Below are 24284 nucleotides of genomic sequence, written 5' to 3' on the forward strand. Positions count from 1 at the left end.
TAAGCAGCATTATTCTCATTTTACAGATGAGGAAGTGGAAACTTAAAGAAGTTAAGTGATTTTTCCATAGCCAAATAGCTATTTAAGTAAGTGGCAGATTGAGAATTCAAACCCAAGTATTTTGGCTGTATTTCCATTACTTTTCCATTAGGGGACCAATAACAAATCCTTGTAATTCACACATGGACTTAAAAGTATAATTCGTAGAATTTTTTTTTTTTTTTTGTGGGGAGCAACTAATCCCTAAAATGAGAGTTGATCTTAAGTCTTTGGTGTCCATGTCATACACTAAGTGACTTGGTAGTAGTAGGTAATATCAGTAGCATCATGACTGAATAGTGTGTTAGAAAGACATCCTTGTGTGTTTTTCCTTATTATTGCTATGTTGCTTTGGGGCCTCACACAAGTTGGGAATTGTAATCTGTCTGGTTGCCTTGCCTCATCTATGTTAAATTTCTTTGTTGTTTTGTGCTTATTTAAAGAACAGATAAAAATTATTCCAGTTTGAGTGGTCTATTAGGGATTGGGCACAAATACAAAGGAAACCATTGTTTTGCTAGTGTTAAAGCAATGAGTAGGTATTTGGCTATGGCAAAGAGCCTGTCTATTTGGATGTTTAGAAAAATTCTTGTTTTTTCTTATAAATTAAATTATTTTATTTGTTTTCAGTGTTCGACAATCACTTTCATGTATCTTAGATTTTTCGCCCCCTGCTTCTCCCTTATTCCCCCTCCCTCCCCACTCCTTCCCTGAGACGATGTACAATCTGATAGAGGTTCTAAACATACATTCCTGTTAAATACATGTTGCATAGAAGAATTAAAATGAATGGGAGAAACCATAAAACAAAACAAAACATAATACAAAAGAAAATGCTCTGTTTCTATCTGCTATCCAATTCTATAGTTCTTTCTCTGGATGTGGAAGGCATTTTGCCTCAACAGTTCATTGGAAATTTTTTAAGTCCATGTATTTCAGTGAACTACTTAAGTCTACCAGAAAATTTCCTTGCACACTGTGGTTGTTGCTGTGTACAAAGTTCTCCTGGTTTTGCTCCTTTCACTCAGCATCAGATCATATAAGTCTTTCCAGGTTTCTCTGAAGTCTTCCTGTTCATCATTTCTTATAGCACAATAGTATTTCATTGCATTCGTATACCACAACTTGTCCAGCCATTCCCCAGTTGATGGGCATCCCCTTGATTTCCAGTTTTTGGCCACCACAAAGAGTACTACTATAAATATTTTTGTTTATGTAGGACCCTTTTCCATTTCTGTGATCTCTTTGGGATAGAGTTGCAGAAGTGATATTGCTTGATCAAAGGGTATGTATATTTTTGTAGCCCTTTGGGCATAATTCCAAATTGCTCTCCAGAATGGTTGGATCAGTTCACAGCTCCACCAACAATGAATTAATGTTCCAACTTTTCCACATCTTCTCCAACATTTATCATCTTACTGTTTTGTCATGTTAGCCTATCTGATAAATGTGATGTGGTACCTCAGAGTTGTTTTAATGTGCATCTCTCTAATCAGTAGTGACTTAGAGCATTTTTTCATGTGACTATAGATAGTTTTGATTTCTTCCTCTGAAAACTGCCTGTTCATATCCTTTGACCATTTATCAATTGGGGAATGGCTTGTATTCTTCTACATTTGACTCAATTCTCTATATATTTTAGAAATGAGACCTTTATCACAGACACTAGTTGCAAAAATTCTTTCCCAGTTTTCTGCTTCCCTCCTAATCTTGGTTGCATTGGGTCTGTTTGTGCAAAAACTTTTCAATTTAATGTAATCGAAATTGTCCATTTTGCACTTTATAATGTTCTCTATCTCTTGTTTGGTCATAAATTTCCTCATTAATCTGACAAATACACTATTCCTTGCTCCCCTCATTTGTTTATAATATCAACCTTTATGTCTAGACCATGTATGCATTTGGACTTTATTCTTGTGGACAGTGTCAGACATTGGTCTATGCCCAGTTTCCGCCACACAGTTACCCAGTTTTTTTGTCAGACAGTGAGTTCTTATCCCAGAAGCTGGGGTCCTTGGGTTTATCAAACAGTAGATTGCTATATTCATTGCCTACTGTGACTTGAGTACCTAGCCCATTCCACTGGTCTACCCCTCTGTTTCTTATCCAGTACCAAGGGGTTTTGATGATTGCTGCTCTAATACAATTTGAGATCTGGTAGAGCTAGGCCACCTTCTCTAGTATTTCTTTTCATTAGTTCCCTGGATATTCTGGATATTTAGAAAAATTCTTAAGCAACAGTACTTATAGTCAGTATTGTTAATACAATATTTAAAATGCTTTATTCAGAATCATGTAGTAGGAGTATAGTTTTGCTTTAGGAAAGTGATGCAAAATTTTTTATTTGTTATTTTAGAATATTCTTGGTATTTTAGGAAGATAACAAAAGGGAGTAGATGAGAAGACTTAAATACTAAAATGATCAAGTAATTAAAATTTTCAAGATAACTTAATATTTAATAGTTTAACATTGAAACACAAATTAATATAATTTTCATAAATTTTCTTATTTTCTTTTTGGTATCCTCATATACATATTCAGCTGACATTATGGTCTAATGGAAATGGCACTGGATTTGGAATCAGAGGGCATGAGTTTGAATCCTGGCTTAGCTGCCTACTACTTTTTTTAGATTAATCTCTACGCCTCCCTGGGACTCAATTTCCTCATGTAAAATAAAGGAATTGAACTTGGTGATCTCCAAGGTGCCTTGTAACTCTGAACGTTCCTCTTAAATGCATTCTTTCTTAGTTGTAGTTAGAGTTCATGTGCCTTCATAGTAATTAATTGCAGCTTTACATGATACTAGGAAGAAAATGACTGTTTTGATGTAGCTTTAAAATTACTTCCAAACAGTGATGGTATATCAAGATCCTATTTTGTTATGTAGTTCAGTAGTCCCAGCATCAGTAAATTCATTGTTTAACTTTTTCTAATTTTGTGTGTCTATAAAATATTTATGATATAAAAATCTTTATTTTTAGGTGTTATGATAAGGCCAATTCACTGAAATATCACATAATAGAGGTTATAGGATCTGGGATTTCTTTTTTAAATTTTCCCAAGATTGCTTTCACTCAGCAGCTGTAGGGAGGACCTTGTAGCTCATAGCCCATGTTCCAGTACTATGATATTGAGGCTTTCAGCAGCCATAAAGGGTGGAGGACCTAGCTCCTTAAGAATCCTGCCACAACTACGTTGGCTCTCTTCCCTCTCTCATTCCTACCCCACTAGTATCCTTTATTCTTAATATGTTTCCTATTGAGGAAGCCGGTATCAGTCCTTTAATTATCTGCTTTTTCAGAGTTAATAGAGGCAAAAACATGGTAATTAAAGATTACCACAAAAACACTGGCTAAACTAGAGTCAAATGAAAATAAAGTATAAAAAGTTAGTTTACAATTAAGTTTTGTACCTTTTTGGGTTTCTCTAGGTCGAATGGCACCACCAGCTGATGACCTTTCTCCCAAAAAGGTGAAGGTGGCTGTTGGTGTAGCTCGTAAACATTCAGACAACGAAGCAGAAAATATAGCTGATGCATTGTCTTCAACGTCAAATATTTTGTCTTCAGAATTCTTTGAGGAAGAGAAGCAAGAATCTCCAAAGTCTACATTTTCTCCTGCTCCTCGGTAAATTTGCCCCTTGGAATATTAGATCAACTCATTTTGCAGATGAGAAAACTAAGATTGAGATATTTTTTTACTGCACGATCATACTAATGAATAACAAAACAATTAACCTTAATTTAAAAAAAAAAAAAAAAGATTTCTTCTGTCACATTAACCTTTGGAGTCTTTGCAAATTTCTTAGAATCATTTCATTAATACACATTGAAAAAAATAGATTTTCCTTTTTGTCATCTGATAGTTATTGACTTAGTGGCCATAAACAAAATTGGGAGAAAACAACACTCTTTGGGAAGGCATTTGCATGTATGAGTGAACTGAACCGTGAATAAATGACTAATTGTGATGGTCCAAAAATGACAGGTCACTAAGAAGAAAAGTTGCTTGCTTCCTTGAACTTTAGTCATAACAGGCAAAACGGAAAATAATTAAAGTGTTATCAGTATCAATTTGTACAATGAAAATTTATAACTTTTAATCAAAGAGAAATTACAGAAATTAACTTTTTTGAGGGGGCTGTGTTCAAATCATGGTCTCAGGTGATCATATAGAAGCACTGTTTAATATTATACACACTATCTGATTCCTGTTCTTCATGTGATTTTTTTTTTTTTTCCTAGTCCTGAGATGCCTGGTGCTGTTGAAGTTGAATCTACCTTCTTGGCTCGATTGAACTTTATTTGGAAAGGTTTTATCAACATGCCTTCTGTAGCAAAGTTTGTTATCAAAGCCTATCCTGTATCTGGGTCACCTGAATATTTAACAGAGGTACTGTAAATTTCTGGTTATGTTACTGTTCAGAGTCCATTTTTGTTTTAAAGTGAAGCAAAATTAATTTTTAAAAACTCCATTATAAATACAAATTTGATTTTAGGCTATCTTAGTATTACTTTTGGAAATAGAACAGTTTACAATAAATATTGTAATGGTGAAATGTCAGATTAAAGTAGAATCGTTGTGAAGTACATTTTCCTATTAAAGTTATCCAAATCAGAAGAACCTAGACTTGACTGAACTGGATCTTATTTTTAGTTTCTTTTTATAACTCATCTCATTTGTCTAGGAATTTAAAGGGATTTTAGAGATCATCTAGTCTAAACCCCTGCCTCCCCCGTCCCCGCCCATTTTAAAGATGATGAAACAAGTCATTTGTTGGAGGTCATTCAGATTGCTGTTTTCACTGTATCTCTTCATTGTCTGAGAAACCAGAGATCACATACTAGAATACGGATTTGGAGAAAATATTCATTTTCTTATGGAAAAATTACTTATAATTAAGTATATTTTTAGAGTTTTATTTAAGAAAACTAGAAAATAGGGAAATTATCATGTGAGACATTTTTTGGCCTTGATCACAATATACAGGTTTTTGTGTGTGCACGTGAGCAAAGACGACATAACCAGTGATTTAATTTTTTTTTGCTGTACATAATACACATTCAGGTATGCCTGCCCATTGTCTGTATTAGTAAATTATCATTACCTATGTCTTAGATTTGAGACCAAAAAATTCCCATTATTAGAAAAGCAAATTCAGTTGGAAAAGCATCATGTAAGACATTAAGGAGACAAAGATGAAAAATGACACGAATCTAACCTTCAAGGAGCTTTTTGCGTTAACACAGGGAATACGATAAGTACTCTGGTAGGATGAAATGTACAATGTAGGAAGTCAAAGAAATTTAGACATAGTGCTATCAAAAAATTTGAGGAGAGGGAAAAGATCACTTTCAAGCTGGGCATGGAGATGGGGGAAAGCTTCTGCAAGGAACTAGCACCCCAGCTGGATTTTGAAAGAGAAAAAGGATTTCAGCAGTTGATAATATGAAGATGGTGTGAAATAAGACTTGAAGTTTATGTTGTGACCAAATTGTGAAAAGCCTTCAATGCTAGGCTCTAGAGAATTTTTATTTTATCTTATAAACATTTGGGAGTAGCTGAAGGAATTTAATTGCTAGAATACCATGGGCAGACCTGTGTGGAATGAGTTGGGGTAGTGAGGTGGTAAAATGGATACAGTGCTGACCCTGAAATCAAGAAGACTTATCTTCCTGAGTTTAAGTTTGACCTCAGAGACTTATTAGCTGTGTGATCCTGGGCAAGTCACTTAACCTCATTTGCCTCATCTCCTTATCTGTAAAATTTGGAGAAGAAAATGGCAAACTACTTCTGTCTTTGCCAAGAAAATCCCAAATGGGGTCGCTAAAATTAAACTTGAACTGACTGAACAACAAAATGGAATTAATTGGAAGAAGGACATAAACTGACAGTTTTAAATGTTGGAGAGATTGAGTCAAGAGAAATAGATTTGTTAGTCATTTGGCCAGTGGTGAGATAATTGAACCTGGGAAGTAGGATAGTCAGGAAAGAAGCTAGATTTCAGGAGATTAAGGGGAAGTGGAACTCAGCAAGTATGTTTAACTCTTGATTAGAGGCTTTTTAGTAGTGAAAGTCAGGGGGTGATCTAAGTCAATAGTTTAAGGGGGTGTCAGGACAAAGGAGATAGATTATTTTAAGCTAGGGGAAGATTTTAGCCTCAATGTAGGAGGAAGAGAAAGAGCCAGTATAGAGGAAAGGAAATGAAAGAGGAGAAAGGGGACTAATTGAGCTGGGAGATTGAAAGGCTCAATCACATACGTCAAGTACCTGGATTTGGCATGGAGAAAGGATTCTAACTTCAAATTTCAATAAAAATTGTGTGCCAACAAGCCACAGTTTTCCTTGCTTCTCATGTTCATTTGGTACTAGGTGGAAAGAACTGGGGATTTCCTTTGAATATCTGATGCTTGCTGTGACTTTTATGTATTTACAGAGCTCAAGCTGGCTTTCACAGAGTTAGGAGAAGATAATGAGTAGGAGCAAAGAGGGGCATGAAATGAAAACTAGTTGAAAGGATATGCATAAAAGTTTTAAAGTTTGTTTAAATTGCAAAAGGACTTAAAATCAAGATATAGTAGAATTGACCAAAATGGGAGAAATGTAGGAATGTCTGCTTTTCAAAATACTAAAAGAAGGGTAAGAGTACATGAGAGAGAAGGTGTTGATATTCAGTAGAGTTACAGAAAGAGCATGTTTAAAAGATGGTGAATTGAACTTGAGGTTTCTCAGATTTCATTTTCTCCTCTGTTATAAAAAATTGTATGATATTTGTCAGTGCTTCAGTTTCCCCATATTTACTTTGTTTAATTCAGTTCATCTGCACACTAAGTTTTAGGCATGCTTGTGTGGTCTGTATTTGTCCTAGTCAGCAAGGAGAAACCTTGGAGTTGAATGTACATGGCCTAAGGGTAGTCACATAAAACACACTGAACAAACTGGGGTAACTGTGGCAGTTACCTTAAATACATGAAAGCATAGGAAGGAAATGAATCATTGCAAAATGTTTTTATATATGAAAATAAAAACATGTTGTTTGATAGTGTGAAAAATATATGACTTTGTGGGCTTTCTGTGAATGAAAAGAAGTAAAGATTGAGATATTAAATGTATAAATCAGGTTAAATGCACTAATATTTTTTATAAAGGTTCTGTGTGTTAATGTATTCCATCTATCAGGAAAATTGTGCTTATTATTAGAAAGTTAAGCTTTGATCCAGGCCATATTAAATAGGTTTCCTTTCCAGATGAATTTATGAGACACCTTTGATTTTGAATAGATTTGCTTTTTTTTCTCTGTCCCCTAAGATATTATTTCCATGTGGTTGTTTTATAGTACTCTCCACTTTTCCTTTCAAACTAAGGATACAGAAAAAAAAATCCATTAACTTGATTTCCCAGCACACTAGAAAAATTAATATATAATTTAAGATACATGTAAGTACCTGATTCATAAATTGCTTTGCTTATATAAATCTTATTGGAAGAGCATTTGATCACTACTGTTATCTGGTTCCTTTACAACAGGATCTACCAGATAGTATTCAAGTAGGTGGCAGGATATCACCTCAGACTGTTTGGGATTATGTGGAGAAAATAAAAGCTTCAGGAACGAAGGTAAGGTACATTTTAATGTTGTCAACCATAGAAATAAAATGTGAAACTGTACTTCCCACAGAGTGTGAGAGAGTGTGTATGTATATATGTGTGTGTGTGTGTGTTCGTTCATTCCCTATAGGAAGGACACTTTATGTGCAACAAAAAAAGTGAACCCTTTGCATTTGTGGAGTTGAATGATGAATACTACAACTGTATTCTTTTCTAGAGCCATACTACTCCATTCTGGTGAATAGCTGAGAGGAAAATGCCACTGGAAATATACCATCAAACTTGTAATGTGTCAAGAATTTAATTGGGCTAGTTTCATCCTAAAGGACTTACAATTCTGATTCTGTGAGCTTGTTGTGTTAGCTCAGACAAGCCATAAGAAGCACTTTACCAAATTAAAAACAAGGTCAAACTTAGTTTTGTTACTTAATTTAGAAAGAGAAACTGAATACGAACATTAAATTGTAGTGTGCATTAACTATCACAGTGAGGAGACCAAAAGAACTTAGAAACTACCTCAGCCAGCAGATATTTAATTTCCTTGCCAGATGGAAAGATATAGCAGCCAAAGCATCACAGGTTTAGAATATAGATTTGCTTGTAGATTCTAACAAAAAAGGGCAATGGAAGATAATGAGCAGAATGCCTCATAACACAATGAAAAGCAATAAAAAGGAAAAGTGAGTTTACAGAAAATCTGGCAAGATATTCACTGAAACCAGATTATTCTGAGAGATTTACAGACAAAGCCAGAAAAGATCTGTCCTGATGCTTATTGTAAATTTCATGACATAATGCATTAAGTGATAAGCACCTTGGATTCTTAATACTTCTGTAGGTGCTACACGAGGAAATGTAAATGGAACTAAAGAAGTCAAGAGAATTAAAAAAAGCATTTTTGATTCAGTGGATCAAAATAGTTCCTTAAGGGCTCTTAGCCATCAAGGTATTTTCCATGCATTTCAGCACTAAATAGATTGCACTGGTTTCAAAAGGCAAATGTGTGCTCACTAAATGTGTTGACCCATGACCTGGAATCCACATCAGAGGATTCTTACAAGATCTGTGACTTTGAGGGGGAAGGGGTGGGGGGGGGGCAGACTTAAAAAATACCTTTCTTTTTATTAACCTCTTAATGAAATTTATCATCCCCTAATTACGAATTTTTAAAAACCAAAAGCTTTATACCAAGGGGGCCATAGAGATCTGACTGCCAGGAAAATCCCTAAAATACAAAAAAGATTAAGAACTCCTGGTAAAAATGGAAGAGCAATTCCTTATAGATATAGAGGTCTTCCACATGTTCCTGTTACTAGACGGTATGGTGATCACATTGAAATCAAGAATATTTCAGAACCTCTTAGTTGAGACCCATAATTACTCAAAGATGTTTAGTCCCACTGTATACACAGGGAAATCCAAAGGAAGAATAACACTGTCTGGATTATAATATCCAGTTCAATGATAAAACTGTTCATCCTTAAATTTGGACAAACACTGAAAATGGGTAATGAGCTGGGCCCAGAGTTGAATAGAAGGAGAATTGTGCAAGGATGAAATGCTTTAAGGAAATTGTTCATGGATCTTTACTAACTACCTCACATCTTCAAGCAATGAAGACTTGGCATTTGTAGTCTTCCTAAAATGGCTGTAATATATGGAATATACCATTGTCTCTGAAAACAATGAAACTTATTTTAAGGTACATACAGACCTGAGTAGATATCAAAATATTATCAAGAAGCAGTTATAAAGCATGTCATCAGATAGATATATGGCTGGAAAAGGAGTAGGACTGATCATCTCTGGAGAGAGAGCCCACAAAAGCCATTGTTTTCCATGCCATGTCAAAGGATTTAGAAGCTTCCAGGATGGAATGCTTATGGAAACTGAGCAAAAGTTACATAGGACAAGAAGGTATTGATATGGTGTGATATATATATGGTTTGAGAGAGTAGCCACACTGAGAAGATCATGGATTCATTATACTATTAAAGGAGAAAAGTATAAGTTAGCTGAAATGGGCTTCTAATAACATTAGAAAAATAAAAGGGCTTGAAAAGTAGTGTAGTTCGAACCGAGTTAGGTGAAATAGTGAACACTTTGGAGGGCAAAGTCTCAAAAGATCTTCACACACTAGGATATTAGACTGAATTACGTGAAATTTAATGGAGGAAAATGAAATCCTAACATTTGGATTCAGTAAACCATCTTTGTAAATACATGATGATAAAGGTATGGCTAGACAATAGTTCCTTTGGAAAAGATCTGGGTATTTTAGGTCACAAATCTTTCATTACAGTATAATAGGGCAGCTAATAAAAAAGCTAATTTGTCCTTTAGGCTGCATTAATTGACATAGCATTTAAGGCTAGAGAGGTAATAATTCCATTGTACTTTTCACTGGCCAGGCTGTTTGAAATGTTCTGGGTACCACATTTTAGTATGAACATGTATAGACTAGAGTGAGAACCAGCACTCCTTATGGACATAATAAATGAATTTTCAAGGAATTAGGGTGTTTAACCTGATAAAGAGAAACCTTTGGCGTTACAAATGTCTTAAGTTTTTGAAGGGATGTCACATCAAAGAGGGATTAGACTTTTTTCAAGACTCTCAGAAGGTAGAAATTATAAAGAGGTGAATTTAAGGTTGATACAAAAAAAAAATTTGCTAAAAGATGGTATCCAAAAATGAATTCACATCATGAAGTATTAGGATTCCTTTTTCTTGGTGTCTTCTAAAAAAGGTTGCATAACTTGTTGAGTAGAGAAACAAATTTTTTGGACTAGCTGACTCTCAAAGTGTCTATGAACCTAAGTTAATACATTGATAAAGGAGTATAGAGCCATATTTAGATCATTGATACTTACTTTCCTGCTAATATTTGAATGATAACTCAGTTGTGTTTTACTTGAAAGTCTTAAACTTAGAAAATGTTTCTAATTTGGTATGTGAACTTTAATATATAACTTCTGGGTGTGTGTTATGGGTCATACATCAGATTGGGTTCTCCCAACCATAATGACAAATCTACATGGAAAAGAACCCATTCGTAATTAAGTTATAATTGCTGTGCCACCATTCAAAGTAACACTTATCTTTCTGGAACATGGTTGAGAACCAGGAAGAAAGATCAGAGTAGCAAGAATGGATTCCACAGTCAGTGCATTATATGTTCATAGAACTTGCCTAAGTTTATAACCACAATAGATTATAGCCAGCACATTAAACTTGTTGGTTGTGGGGGCTTGGGGGAAGTGTCATCTGAAGAGGGAAGGAATGGAATAATCTGTTCCATTGTTGCAGAAGTACGACCAAACTGGCCATCAGCTGACCTTATCTCTCTGGGTCCTTTTGCTTCTGTATATAAGGTCCCTTCCATGTGTACAGTTCTTTGATGAAAGAGAAGAAACTTAGCCATGACTTGAGACTTATCAGCCACAAGGAATTCACAAGCTTAGCTTTTGGTTTAAAAGCAATTAGTCCTGTATCATTTAGTGATTCTTGAGGACTTGAGTATTTTTCTTCATATATACATACATTGAATGAGTGGAGGCATCATAGTAGAGTAGAAATAACATTGGCTTTGTAGGCAGAAAACCCAATTTTGAATCATGTCTTCTGTGACCTTGAACAGCTTAGTTGTTCTCGCTGGCCCTCAGTTTACTCATCTGTAAAATGAAGGTTTTGTATCTCTACTGAATATATTTCTTAGTAGTTAAATGTTTTAAGCTTTCTAAATAACTGAAGTACACAACTTTGAATTATCTGGAAAATTCGTTTATGTGTAACACCTAACTCCTTGACAATACTTGATAAACCAGGCATTGATATAATTCTTAAACAACCTCTCCACAGGGATATGGAAAAGAAGAATCTATTCTAGTTAAAATATATAAACTGATAAATCAGATTTACAAAATCTTTATGAAATGGAATTAAGTATTACTTTAGTTTAGGCTAAACATTTTGTTTTTTTCTTACCAGGAAATTTGTGTGGTTCGTTTTACACCAGTGACTGAAGAAGATCAAATTTCTTATACATTATTGTTTGCATACTTCAGTAGCAGAAAGCGCTATGGTGTAGCTGCTAATAACATGAAGCAGGTTAAAGATATGTACCTTATTCCTTTGGGTGCCTCTGATAAAATTCCACACCCTCTTGTGCCTTTTGATGGACCTGGTAGGTATACAGATTAATAATTAGTTATGATTAAAATTAAAGTTATCCTTTGGCCAAATTTCTTTCTTATACTCTTCCTTTTGTAAAACTACCTACCTAAAGTAAACTTAACAAATTTTTATAAAAGAGTAAATGCAAAAATGATAAATATGTTAATTTTATCTGAAATGAAATATTTGTAAAATGTTTATATTAATTTGTGTTTTCATTTTTTACAGGGCTTGAACTACATAGACCTAATCTGTTGTTGGGCTTGATTATCCGTCAGAAAATGAAGAGGCAGTTTACTGCTAGTAGTAGCACTAGTCATGTAGATGAGACTCCTGAAAGTATTCCAATGACCTTGCCCCCTGATAAAAAAATTAAAATAGAGATTTCTAATGAGGAAGAGCCAGAGGAAGAAAATGATTTTTTTAATTCTTTTACAACTGTATTACATAAACAGAGAAACAAACTTCAGCAGGCTTCTCAGGAAGAGATTCCAGCTGTAATGGAGCCTATAGTAGAGTTGCTGAAACAGGAGCCTCCCAAACCTCTACGATTTCTTCCTGGAGTGTTGATAGGCTGGGAAAATCAACCTTCCACTCTTGACTTAGCAAATAAACCACTGCCAGTGGATGACATACTTCAAAGCCTTTTAGGTACCACTGGTCAGGTACATGAACAAACTAAGCCAGCAGTGGAACCAAATGCTACTGAAGAAATACCTTTAATAAATGAACAAATGAGCTCAAAAGAAGAAAGAATAGATGGTTTGGACATAGCTATTAGTGAAGCAGATGATGTGAAGATAAAAGTGAATGACCCACCCAAATCTGCAGAAAATTCAGTAGTGGTAGAAGATTCACCAGTATTGGGAATCTCTTTGCAATTACCAGGAGCTTTGCCAGGTCTCACTCTCAAAGGAAAACCACCAGATGTTTCTACTGAAGCATTTTTAACAAATTTGTCTATTCAGTCACAGAATGAAGAAACGGAAGAAGGCAAAGAGCAAGTATCAAAAAGACAAGATCAAGAAAATACTTTACAAGAAAATATGACTTTAAATACTAGTTCTCCCACCACATCTAATGGAGGGAAAGGAAATGGAGATAGCATTAGCATAAGTCCTGAAAATATGACTTCTAATACATCAAGGTCCCCACAATTCATTAATCTTAAGAGGGATCCCAGGCAGGCAGCTGGACGAAATCAGCAGATAACTTTGGACAACAAAGAAGGGGATAGTAGCCGGAATGAAGAAAAAAAAAACATGCCTAGCCAGTCACATGACAAAGAACACACTGGATTGATATTACCCCAGCCCACAGATCTCCAGGAAAAACAGACTTGTGTAGAGAAAGACCCACATTTTCAGCAGAGCAATGATTCAAAGTGTGAGGATCAGCAGATGGCAGCTTCAATAGAAAATGTACATACTGCTCAGGCAGAGGAGACAAAACATTTACAGGATGAGACTTCCATGCAAAATATTGAAACTGTACACACGTTTCGAAGGGGACCAGCAGCAACGACTTCATCTCATTTTGAAGCAGGAAACACATCTCAACCTGAATTTAATTCTAAAACCAACTTCCCTTCAAAAAGCATGAGTCCAGGATCAGGTGGGAACTTTTCACCTGTTAGGCTGCAGCAGCACAACTTTCAGCATCCTAAATCCAGCCCCCCTGGCTTTCCATTTCCAGGGCCCCCTGCTTTTCCCCCCCAAAGCATGTTTGGATATCCTCCACATTTGCCCCCTCCATTACTTCCTCCTCCAGGCTTTGGTTTTGCTCAGAATCCTATGATGCCTTGGCCACCTGTTGTTCATTTACCAGGTCAACCTCAACATTTCATGGGCCCTCATGCACAAGCGTCAAGATTTTCAGGTCCACAAAACTTTTATCCTGTTAAAGATAGTCGGAGACCAGAGAGGCGTCATAGTGACCCCTGGGGCAGACAAGACCAACTGCAGTTGGATAGATCGTTTAGCAGGGGAAAAGGTGACCAGCAGAGATTTTATAGTGACTCACACCACCTAAAGAGAGAGAGACATGAAAAAGAATGGGAGCAGGAGTCTGAAAGACACAGACGTAGAGACAGAACCCAAGAAAAAGAGAGAGACAGGAAAAGCAGGGAAGAAGGGCCCAAAGACCAAGAGAGGTCACGGTTATCACACAGTGATCGCGGATCAGATGGAAAATCAAATAGAGATAATAGAAATGTAGAAAAAAAACCAGATAAACCTAAAAATGAAGACCATGAAAAGGACAAAGAACGGGAGAAAAGTAGGCATAGTGAAAAGGACAGGGACAGACACCACAAAGATAGGGACCACACTGACAGAGCTAAAAGCAAAAGGTAAAAGATGCAGGCTATTTCAAAATCGCATTTAAATAACTGTTGTATCATTCATCTTAAAATTTTGTAAGAATGCCTGCTAGGATTGTGCCATCTTTTTAAAATTCAGTGTTGGTGTTTTGCAGAAATGTCCGTGTTTTGGTACAAAGCTCTACCAATGCTTGTCATCCTTTACATCATACCAACTATTCCTAGGTGTAGGAGTTTAATATTTTTCAAAAGTTTTACATTGCTGTATATTCAAAGATTTCTTTTATTAATATGCAATAAAGGCTTAGAAATTTTAGTTTTCTTCCGTAATTGGTAAATTTGGTTATATATGGAATATACTGCCTCATATAAATGTCCTTCAAGATGATTAATTCTTTAGGGCAAAGTTCACTGTAAGTTTGTTTTAAAAATTGCACTGTTTTTAAAGGAAGATTGTAGAAGAGTTTAAAAATCCAAACTGAATTTTATTAATCAGATACTAATATAGCTAAGCATTTTTTGACAAGCCTTTGGAAGCCTGAGCAGTACATTTATTGCTTTAAACTGCACTTGTTTAATAAGACATTTTTAATGCCATAAACTACAGCTTTGTAGTAGACCATTATTTTCCCTTTTGGCTCTTCAGAAACTTGAATACTTAAGCTTGTACATGATCTTGTGTTTTGCTATCCTTTTTACTGTAAAATGTAAATATTTTAAGGGATATTTTGATTCTTAATCTGATAAAATTTTCTCACCTATCTTGTGTGTTTGATTTCAAAACAGTAAAAGGATGGTTTTCTAGGTTTTAATTACACTTAAAACATACTTGTAACAGACACATAGAGCTGAATGTGCATCATATATTCTTCCATTGGTTAAGGAGAGGGAAAACCAAGTGTAGTTTTTTTTTCCTCTTTCGTACCCAGCTGACATTTTAAAAAACATCATTTCCCTGAATGGATGCCAGAGTTGTATGTTATCAGGGTGTACAGATATACTTTGCTCTACATAGTACTTGTATTCCTGAAAAGTCATGTGTAAATCAAATTTGTGTAAATTAAATAATTTAAAATCCCAACAGTAGCTTTCTCTTGAAGGAATCATTGTGACTCCTTTCACAGTGAACGATTACTCCCAGTTCATCTTTAGTGTAAATCTGAATTTTAATATATAATGGCTTACTTAATGAGGTGCACAGGTATGTATTCTACTTAAGCTGTGACACCCTATTCAGCATTGTTGATATAAATGGAGAATCTAAAATACATGTCGTGGGATTGCTGTAATTTGCAGTTTCTTTATGATAAAAAGTAATGCAGAATTTGAAGCCAAGAACTAAATTTTACTTGTTTATAAATTTCATGAGAACAATATAAATTAAAAACAAATTGCACACAGGAGCATAGATATAAAGCTGGGACATCCTCATTTTTTATAGTTGAGGAAATGAGGTAAATTATAATAAAGCTTATCTTGTTAGTGTTACTGTTTAATAGCCCTGGTAATGATTGTAGGGTAAAAGCAAAGGGTTTTTGAATTTCATTATTTCTTTGTGATGGGTGGTGGGTGGTGGGTGGTGGGTGTTGGGTGGTTGCTGGTTGCCTATTCCCTATTCCACGACAGCCTTCTAAAACACTGTTGACTCTTACATTTATCATCAGAAAATTACTTGAAATAAAACAGTTCTCGTTCACTTATTTAAACCTGATTTAGCTTAACTTTACCTTTTTCCACTGAAAACTATTTTAAAAATTAATTTTTAAAAATAGTCATTTAAATTGTGTATTTTATGTAAGAGAATTAAATTATCTTTATCATCATGAAAAAAAAGTGGTTCCCAGTTGCAACCAAGTAGATCTTCATTTTTTTTTTTTTTAAAACCTTTAGCAGATTTGACATCTCAAATGGAGCCATTTAAAATCAGGAACTTGACTTACCTGGTTCTGACTGAGCAGGCAATAGAAAAATTGTTTATAGGCAGGATTTATTTTTCTCTTTGCCATTACAAAGTCCAGGTAAAGAAAAGCAAACTAGATGATGGAAGAAAGCCAGATTCCTATTCATTTCTTGAATTGAAATTGAGACAAAAAACTTTTAGGTACCCATACCTGGAAAATGAGAGGTATAACAGTTCATGGGAAAAGTGGCTTTTGAATTGTGAGGAGTGAGAGTGGCAGCTTCTTGACAGGCCCCAACATTTTTCTTCAGTTCTCCCTTCCCCTTGTTTTTATTGCAGTAGGAAATAGGAAAGATCACATCCAGAAACAATCTTGGGAAAAATGGTTGAGAAAGAAAGATAATTTTTGGTAACCTTTTGTACTACCTTTTTGAATGAAATGACTTGGATTTTTTTTTAAAGCTTCACTGATATTGTTTTAAACACTTGTCATCCATAGAGCAAGGAGGCATTGATAAGCAGTTTGTCCTTAACTTTAAACCACCTATTTCCTGAAAGATGAGGAAGAAGTTTGGAAGAAATCTCTAGTTCCACTAGTCTCTTCTAATTTTGGGCCTTCTCCTTTGCTTCTGCTGCTTTCAACACCAACTCCCTGTGACTGCCCCCTCCCCATTAGTACCCTGTGTGACCCCTTTCCTCATTGCTGAAATATCAATTGGTAAATTGGTTTGCAATTTATTTTAGATTTAAAAACGTTTTATGTAGATGAGGACTATATCCAAAGAAAAAAGGCAGCACAAAGTAACAGTAACTACTAAAGAAAAAAAAGTGATATTAATTTGGTGTGTAAACAAAACTGCCATGATTGGGTGTTTCACTTATTATTTTGTGTAGTAATATATATTTGGGCATGAGTACTTGAGATAATCTATTCTAGGCGTTAGGCAATAAGAAGGTTGCTGGAAAACAAATTCACTAGGAGAATTTTCCCTTCAAAGGAATCCTTTTGTGAGTCTATAAAAAAATTATTGAGCCCTCACAATTTTTAAAGTGTTCTCATTCTATTAACTTATTATACTTTATATGTTCAAATGTAAGTAAGATAATGGAATATCTCCCATTTAAGAGCACTGGACATGGACGGAGCTTTTGCATCCCAACTTCACTACTACTTAATGGCTATGTACTTTTTCTTGGACAAGTCATAGTATACATTGTGCAGCTATTGTCCTCTTCTCTACTAGGAGAAAAGAAGTGTATTTCATCTGCTTTTCTTTTTGTCTTTGTATTTCTTTGTATTCTTATCACTACAAAATGAAAGGATTGTGTTAGATAATTTTTAAGGTCCTTTCCAGATAAATATTTGAAAAGCACTTTACAAATTATTTGAAGTTTGAAAAGCACTTTACAGATATCTCATTTTATCCTCATAACAACCCTGTGAGGTCATTGCTAATATTATGACCCCCATCTTATAGGTGAGGAAACTAAGGCAAGCAAATCAAGTCACCTCCTTGAGGTTGAATATGAACTCGAGTCTACATGACTCCAGTTCCAGTGCTTTCACCCACTTTTCTCTCAACGTTGTGAGGTAGGTAATGAAATCATTATTATCCCTAATTTTGCATTGGAGGAAAGAGGCTCAGAATATTGAAGTTACTTATAATGACACAACTGGAAGACTCAAGTCTTTTCCAGGAGTCTGTTTCCTTCCAGTTTGGTCCTTTTAATTAACTGTATACAGCTTTTTCTTACTGACACTTGCTGAATGTTACATAAGACCAAAAGAACAAAATATTTCTTGAAGCACTATTAAAATAGCTAACCAAGTAAAAGCACATCGAGTTTTTCTTTCCATAGAAGTCCCAATTTACCTTCAGCCATGAGTTCTCAGCCTTCCTTGTAGTCATTGTTCTATGCTGGTGAGCTGAGTTAGGGGTGGGTTCATAGGCCATAGAATATCAGTGATCAATCACTAAATGTTTATTAAGGGCCTATTGTGTGTCAAGCACTGTGCTAGGGCAGAATGAAACCCTGTTTACAGGATAAAGACTTAGGGACTTAAGAGGCCTCTAAAAATTGATGAATGAGGAAACGGGCTCATGCAGGTGAATTGATTTGTCCAAGTCTGATAAAATCATCAGTGATGAAATTTGAACTTCCATTTGGAGTCTGTAGTTTCTGTTGCACCACAGGTACCTCAGAGACAAATGAACCCCATAAGACCATAGATTTAGAGCTGGAAGGGAAACCATCTGATTGAGCCTTTCATTTTATAGGCTTGTAAAATAAGTGACAAAGTGAAGTAACAAGTAAGACAGGCCAGATTGGAGCTCAGGTTTTCTGACCTCATGAGGACACTGTGGTAGTAAGCAGAACTAAACAGCACTAGGGATCAGAGATTTGGCAGACTTAGGAACTTAACATAATTTCTGGACCGTAATTGCTGAAATTGAAAGTGTCATCCCACTTTTCTTTTTGCTCTCCTATCTCTTGGCAGTTCCTTGCCTGGTCCATATTTTGGGCCTTTGTGACTGTCCAAAGCTCTAAAATGTCAACACAAATCTTACTCAAAGTTACCCATCTACCTTTCCTACAAAACAAAACTACCTGCACTTTAGTGTGTTGCTGTGCAAAGAGTTGGAGAGACCTTGGTCTGAATCCCACTCTTGTCATCTACCTGCATGTGTGGTCTTGGGCAAATCACTTGACTTTGTCTGTTTTCTCCTTTTTAACATGAGGAAGGGTTTGAATTAGAAGGTCTCTAAGGTCCTTCTAAGTTTTAAATCCTGTGTATTTGATTAAAGAAATTCACTTGAAGATGTAGATAGGTTTCCCTCTCAAGATAATTATAATTTTTAAAAGCTTCCCACATTTAGAAGTAGCGCAATGGGAGGAAGATTTTTGAGCAGATGTCCCTTTTCCAATATTTCATTTGTTTATCTTTTGATTCTTCTACCACAATGAAATAACAGGTATAAACAATTTGTAGTTCATTTCTGGAAGACTTGTGAACCCTGGTGTTTGATTGTCATCATTACTTCAGTAATGATCAGAGGGAAATAAAAAACCTATAGGATTAAAATAAATGTTCAGTCAAATTTATATTTATTTGCTCAGTTTTAGTCATAATGCATCTGAGCATTTGTCTTGACATTTTCCTTCCACTTCCTTAACAGTTTTAATTAGGCTTTTTTTATACTATAGTGAATGTTCTGAACCTTGTTTGTATGTGTAAAAGACCCCCTCAGAACATGCTTTTTTAAAATCATAATTTAAGAAAATACTATTTCAGTAATTTTTCCTTGAGTTCATGAACCCCTAAAAACAACTACAGATCTCCAGTTAATTCCGGGATTGTAATCATTTACCAATACACTCTTTCCTGGAAGAAACACAAGCAAAACTAATCAATTGAGCAGCTTCTTAGTATCTAGAGTGAGAAGTTCACCTCTGACAGTATAACTCTCTTGTTTTACAGGTAAGTATACTAAATCAAGTAGGCTTAAGGCACTTGGTCAAGGTTATACAAGCCAATAAACAGAAGCAGAATTTGAACACTGCTCCTCACAAAAGGGCAGTGCTTTTCCTGTTGTACTACTCGTCTAAAAGGATACTACAGTTGACATATGTAGTTCTTCATCTCTCTGCTAAGAAAAGGGAGTTGAATTTCATCATCTGTATTCCTAATTTGTATTTCAACTTCAGTTCAATTTTCATATAGCTAAAAATAGATACTTATGCATACTCATGGATATAGGCATATTTGGGGGAGGGTTAGTGGGTTGGGAAATTAGATTTATGTGTGCATAGTTTCACAGACAAGGCTGTAGTACCTTGCACCCCAAAGGTTTAAAAACTAAATGGAATAAAAATGCACTCATCAAAAAAGCCATTTCCCCCTTAATAGCCCTGAATTTTCTGCTTTCATTACTGGGTATTTAAAAGTTTTTCAAAATAGTTTCTTGGAAATGCTACAGTTGCATCTGTCTTTACAGTTAGACCTTTCTAAACAGGCCAAGGAAGCAGCCACTAGAGTTGAATTTGGAATAGTATAGTGTTAAAATTGTATTAAAGTGGGTTAAGTAATTTTCATAAAAGTTTATCAGATAACACCATATGGAATTTAGAACAGAGCTGGATCAAGGCATTTGAGTGCCATGGGTAAGATTTTAACATGTCACTGTCAGCTAGGAATGAACTTTGATTGCAGTAATAGCTTACATGTGTGACATTTTAAGATTTATAAATTTCATTACATATTTTATTACAAAGCTTGGTAAGAAATTGTGGAGACTTCCCTTTTTATAGATAAACAGAACCAGAGAACTGCTGACTTACCCATAGTAATATTGCTATGTCAGAGTTGGGACTCAAATTTCTGTCTTCTGATACTATATACAGTGCTTTATCAACTATTAGCAGGCCCCCTCTAATGTACGTTACATATGTAAATACTCAAATAGAGCTGTGTTCTCATTGATCCAAGAGATTCCTCCAGTGATAGAAAATTGCAAACCATCTATGCTTGCCCATGACATGCATGTTGTACATGCAACATCAATAAAAGACTAGCAGCCCACCACTGGAAAGCAAAGTGTTCCTACGTTACAGATGTGATTTCTAAGATCCCCTCCTGTGTTAAATCCCAGGTATACTAATAAAAAATGGCTTTCATACCCCTTCCCCTGTATCTACTTACCTTTTTTCGTACTGGTGCATTAAGTAGTATTGAGTATTTTGTCTACCCATTGTCTAGCCTCCGGTTGTCCTTATGGATCTTGCTAGCAAGCTTTTACTGGCTTAAAAATCAATCCTGCTATTATAAAAGCTAATATGTAAATGTCTTGCCCTTTATTTTAAGTAATACTACCCTATTGTGGCTCTCCAGATGTGAATTTTATCGTTGACAAGGGTATGGGATATGTTTGTACAGCAGCCACCATGGAGCAATGACTCCTGAAAATTGTGTAAGCATTTTGACCAAGGTTCAGTTCTACTTATTCCTAAGTGGGGTAAAGAGAATCACCTACATTATTTGAAAAAACAGAAAAAAATGATTAGAGCTTGTAAAATAGACAATGTTTTCTAAACTTATATGTAGATAATTCCTAATTTTTAGGTCAACATATGAAACTACCCAGCTTTTTGATAGCATAAGTAAATTAAGTCTGTGCTGCCAAAACTCCAGTTTTGGTTCAAGTTAAAACTGCTCAAACTAAATGTTATATTAGAGCTATTAATTATTTGAGTGGTCTTCACAATGAAGTCTGACAGATCCAGTGAGCATTGATGTAATCAAAAGGCAAGTAGACGGGGAAGGAAAAGGAATCTGGAAAAGTAAGCAATTTCACCAACATTTCTTTCAGCAAGCAAATATTTGCACACAAGTATAATAGTAAAGATATCAAAAACATACATACAATTATTTACCTGGTAGGCCTATAATTTAAAAAAATAAGTATTGCTGATTGTCAAAATAGGTTTTCATGTTTTTTTCCCCAGATATTGGCACCTTAATTTCATGTTAGCTTTCTCGATGGCAAATGAACAACATGATGACTCTGAAAATACTAAGCAAAGTGGTTGAGAAATGATGTTAACATGTTAACTAATACTAATAACTTTGTAATCAAACACAATTCAGTTTGGCCCAGTTCAACAAGTATTTATTAAATACCTAAGCTAATTACCGTATGAGTCTGGCAATACAAAGACAAAATGAAAAGGAAAAGTTACTGACTTTAAAGAGCTCACATTCTAAAATGAAGCACAACTTCATGGTATGACATAGTTGGGTATTTTGGTAAAACTGGTGGTCTACCTTTGAAAATCAAGATCTGATTTTTAAAGATTCATTTTGAGCAACTACTACTTTTATGTCTTACATTTGAAAACTGGTAAAAGTTAATTCTAAAGGTAATGATTTCTAGTATAAGAAGTGAGATTTTTTAATAGGCTTGATTAATTTAACATTAAATTCACTTAGCACACCATAGTATAAAACTTAAGACAACCCTAAATAAGGTAAAACATTTAAAATAATAACTTCAAATTTTAAATGCAATACCAATTTTAAATAATGATATTAAGTGTTTTCCCAAGAAAGTATTACTAAAGAAAATTAAACTATTTAAGTGAAACACATGATCATTACAATTTAAGTAACCTAGTCAAAGTCAAGGTAACTAGTGATCCTAATGTTTAGGTTTATTTTGACTATGCAAATCATCTCAGCAATTAGCTTCATTCATCTCCATCATAAATATTGTATCCTTCTGATTTAATTAGCTCAATTTCTTTTGGATCTTGAAAAAATGCCACATCCTTAATTTTGCCAATAAAATCTTGGTTAAAAAGTCCTTGAGTAACCGTTTTTACTCCCCGACCAAATTCAAAACCACCCAAATAGCTGACACCACCATAATTTAAAGCAATGTAACTTTTTGTTGGATCAATATCTTCAAATATAATTAGATTATCATCGAGGTAGACTTTGATAAAAGTCTGGTTTTGCACTACCTTTACATGATACCATTGTTTATGACATAAGAAAGCACTACTATTCAGTAAAGGCACAGAGATTCTTTCTCCCAGGTTAACCACCACTTTTAGAGTTTGGTTGTGGAAACCAATGGCCAGGAAGTCATTTTCTTCGTGTTCAGTATTTCCCATCCATAAAATTAAGCCTTCTGTTGCAGTTGTGCTAAAATTTAAAGATACAGTGGTGAGCTGAAGGTCTCTCTTTTTATAATTTGGATCAATGTACTTAATGTAAGAGTTGCCAATAAATTTTGCTGTAAGAAATGAGGTTTCATTCTCACAGTATCTACCCACCCAACCCAGTGGACATATGCAAATATAAGAAACAGGCTGAATAGGTATACAGTGAGACTGATGGAGACACAAATTATTCCTACAGTATATTGACTCTTCACACCTCTTTCCTATCCAATGTGGTAAGCATTTGCAAGAGAAGTTTGAACCTTGTGCTACACATTTTCCTCTATTCTTACACACCTTATATCCACAGGGAGTTCCATCGCAGTCGCCTACATTGGAACCACTTTTAGCACCTGCCTCAGTTAATTTCAGTTCCCTATCGTTTATAAGAATTTCTCGAACACAGCCATCGAATCCAACAGGTTCATTCTCTGTGGCCATAGGGTTGACAAGGTTTAAGGATGATACTCCTCCAATGTAAAAGTCTGTACTTGTGTCAAGGGCTCTCATGCCAGCAGTGGCTTTTTTAGTGACGTTGATCCCATCCAGCTCCAGGTAACCTTCGTTACCGACTCTTCCTGCCTTAATCACATGCCAAAAACTCCTGCCATTGTGGACTTTTTGTAAGGACTGTAAAATGACTGTTTGGTCCCCAAGGTTGTAGCGTAGTTGAACAGTACTATTAGCTAGTGACAGGCATAAAAAGTCACCTGCCAAGAAAAAAGAACATTTATTGTAATATTTTATTGGGGGCATAATGGGTAAAAATCATTTGGCTGCCCTACTTTCCTCTATTCTATGCTTTATTTTGGAAAGGAAAATACAAGAGGCAAGAGTGGTGAAGAAAAATAACACTTTAATCCAGAGTCAGATCATCTGCTTCTACGTATGTGATCTTGAACAAGTCACTTAGCATCATAAAGCATAGGTTTAAGGCTGAAAGAGACTTTCTAATTTATGAAAAGACTGATAGAGCAGAAGTAAGCCCTTGTGTAACTGCTTACAATTGAACAAAAGACACAAAATGCCTGTGTGGTCCCCTTAGTTTGCATATTTGTTGGCAGTAAAGAGCCTCAAATTTTCTACTAATTTTGGGTTATGAAAATTCCTCTTTCTTTTCCATTTCTTAAGCTTAATTTCTAAAAAGAAGAGTCACTTCAAGGGTAAAAAAGACTTGCAATTTGTAAAGTTTTATAATGACAATACAAAATGCACATTAAATTTCATTACACGAGCAAGAAATCAAAAGATATTGTAGGAAATATCTGATGATATTGATTATGGATGATGGCATGGCATAGTGGCATCAATGTTGGATGTTGGGCTGAGAGACCAAGGATTGAATCCTACCTCATTATTTCTTCTTGTGTGATCTTGGCCAAGATACTTGAGGGCCTCTCTAAGACTCAGTTTCTTCATTTGTTATATGAGAAGGGATCGAATTGGTTGGTCTCAAAGTCTATGATGGTCTTTGATGTATGATCCTAAGTCTGTAATCATTGGCACCACCCAATG

General features: G+C 35.2%; 2 protein-coding genes across 10 annotated transcripts in view; one reads left to right on the top strand and one right to left on the bottom strand.

The window, feature by feature from the left end:
- Nucleotides 1–14907, top strand: part of PHF3 (PHD finger protein 3) — a 107491-nt gene extending 92584 nt beyond the window's left edge. For all 9 annotated transcript variants that reach the window (XM_072642554.1, XM_072642549.1, XM_072642557.1 and 6 more), the window contains 5 exons: nucleotides 3474–3669; nucleotides 4287–4434; nucleotides 7570–7659; nucleotides 11641–11836; nucleotides 12055–14907. In XM_072642554.1, the coding sequence (XP_072498655.1) occupies nucleotides 3474–3669; nucleotides 4287–4434; nucleotides 7570–7659; nucleotides 11641–11836; nucleotides 12055–14180 (2756 nt within the window). In that variant the 3' untranslated portion in view covers nucleotides 14181–14907. The remainder of the gene's footprint in view (nucleotides 1–3473; nucleotides 3670–4286; nucleotides 4435–7569; nucleotides 7660–11640; nucleotides 11837–12054) is intronic.
- Nucleotides 14908–21693: 6786 nt separating this feature from the next.
- Nucleotides 21694–24284, bottom strand: part of EYS (eyes shut homolog) — a 435270-nt gene continuing 432679 nt past the window's right edge. The window contains exon 13 of the mRNA XM_072642558.1: nucleotides 21694–23479. Within this exon, the coding sequence (XP_072498659.1) occupies nucleotides 22293–23479 (1187 nt within the window). The 3' untranslated portion in view covers nucleotides 21694–22292. The remainder of the gene's footprint in view (nucleotides 23480–24284) is intronic.

This window comes from Notamacropus eugenii, chromosome 2, assembly GCF_028372415.1.
Source record: "Notamacropus eugenii isolate mMacEug1 chromosome 2, mMacEug1.pri_v2, whole genome shotgun sequence".
Taxonomy (NCBI): domain Eukaryota; kingdom Metazoa; phylum Chordata; class Mammalia; order Diprotodontia; family Macropodidae; genus Notamacropus; species Notamacropus eugenii.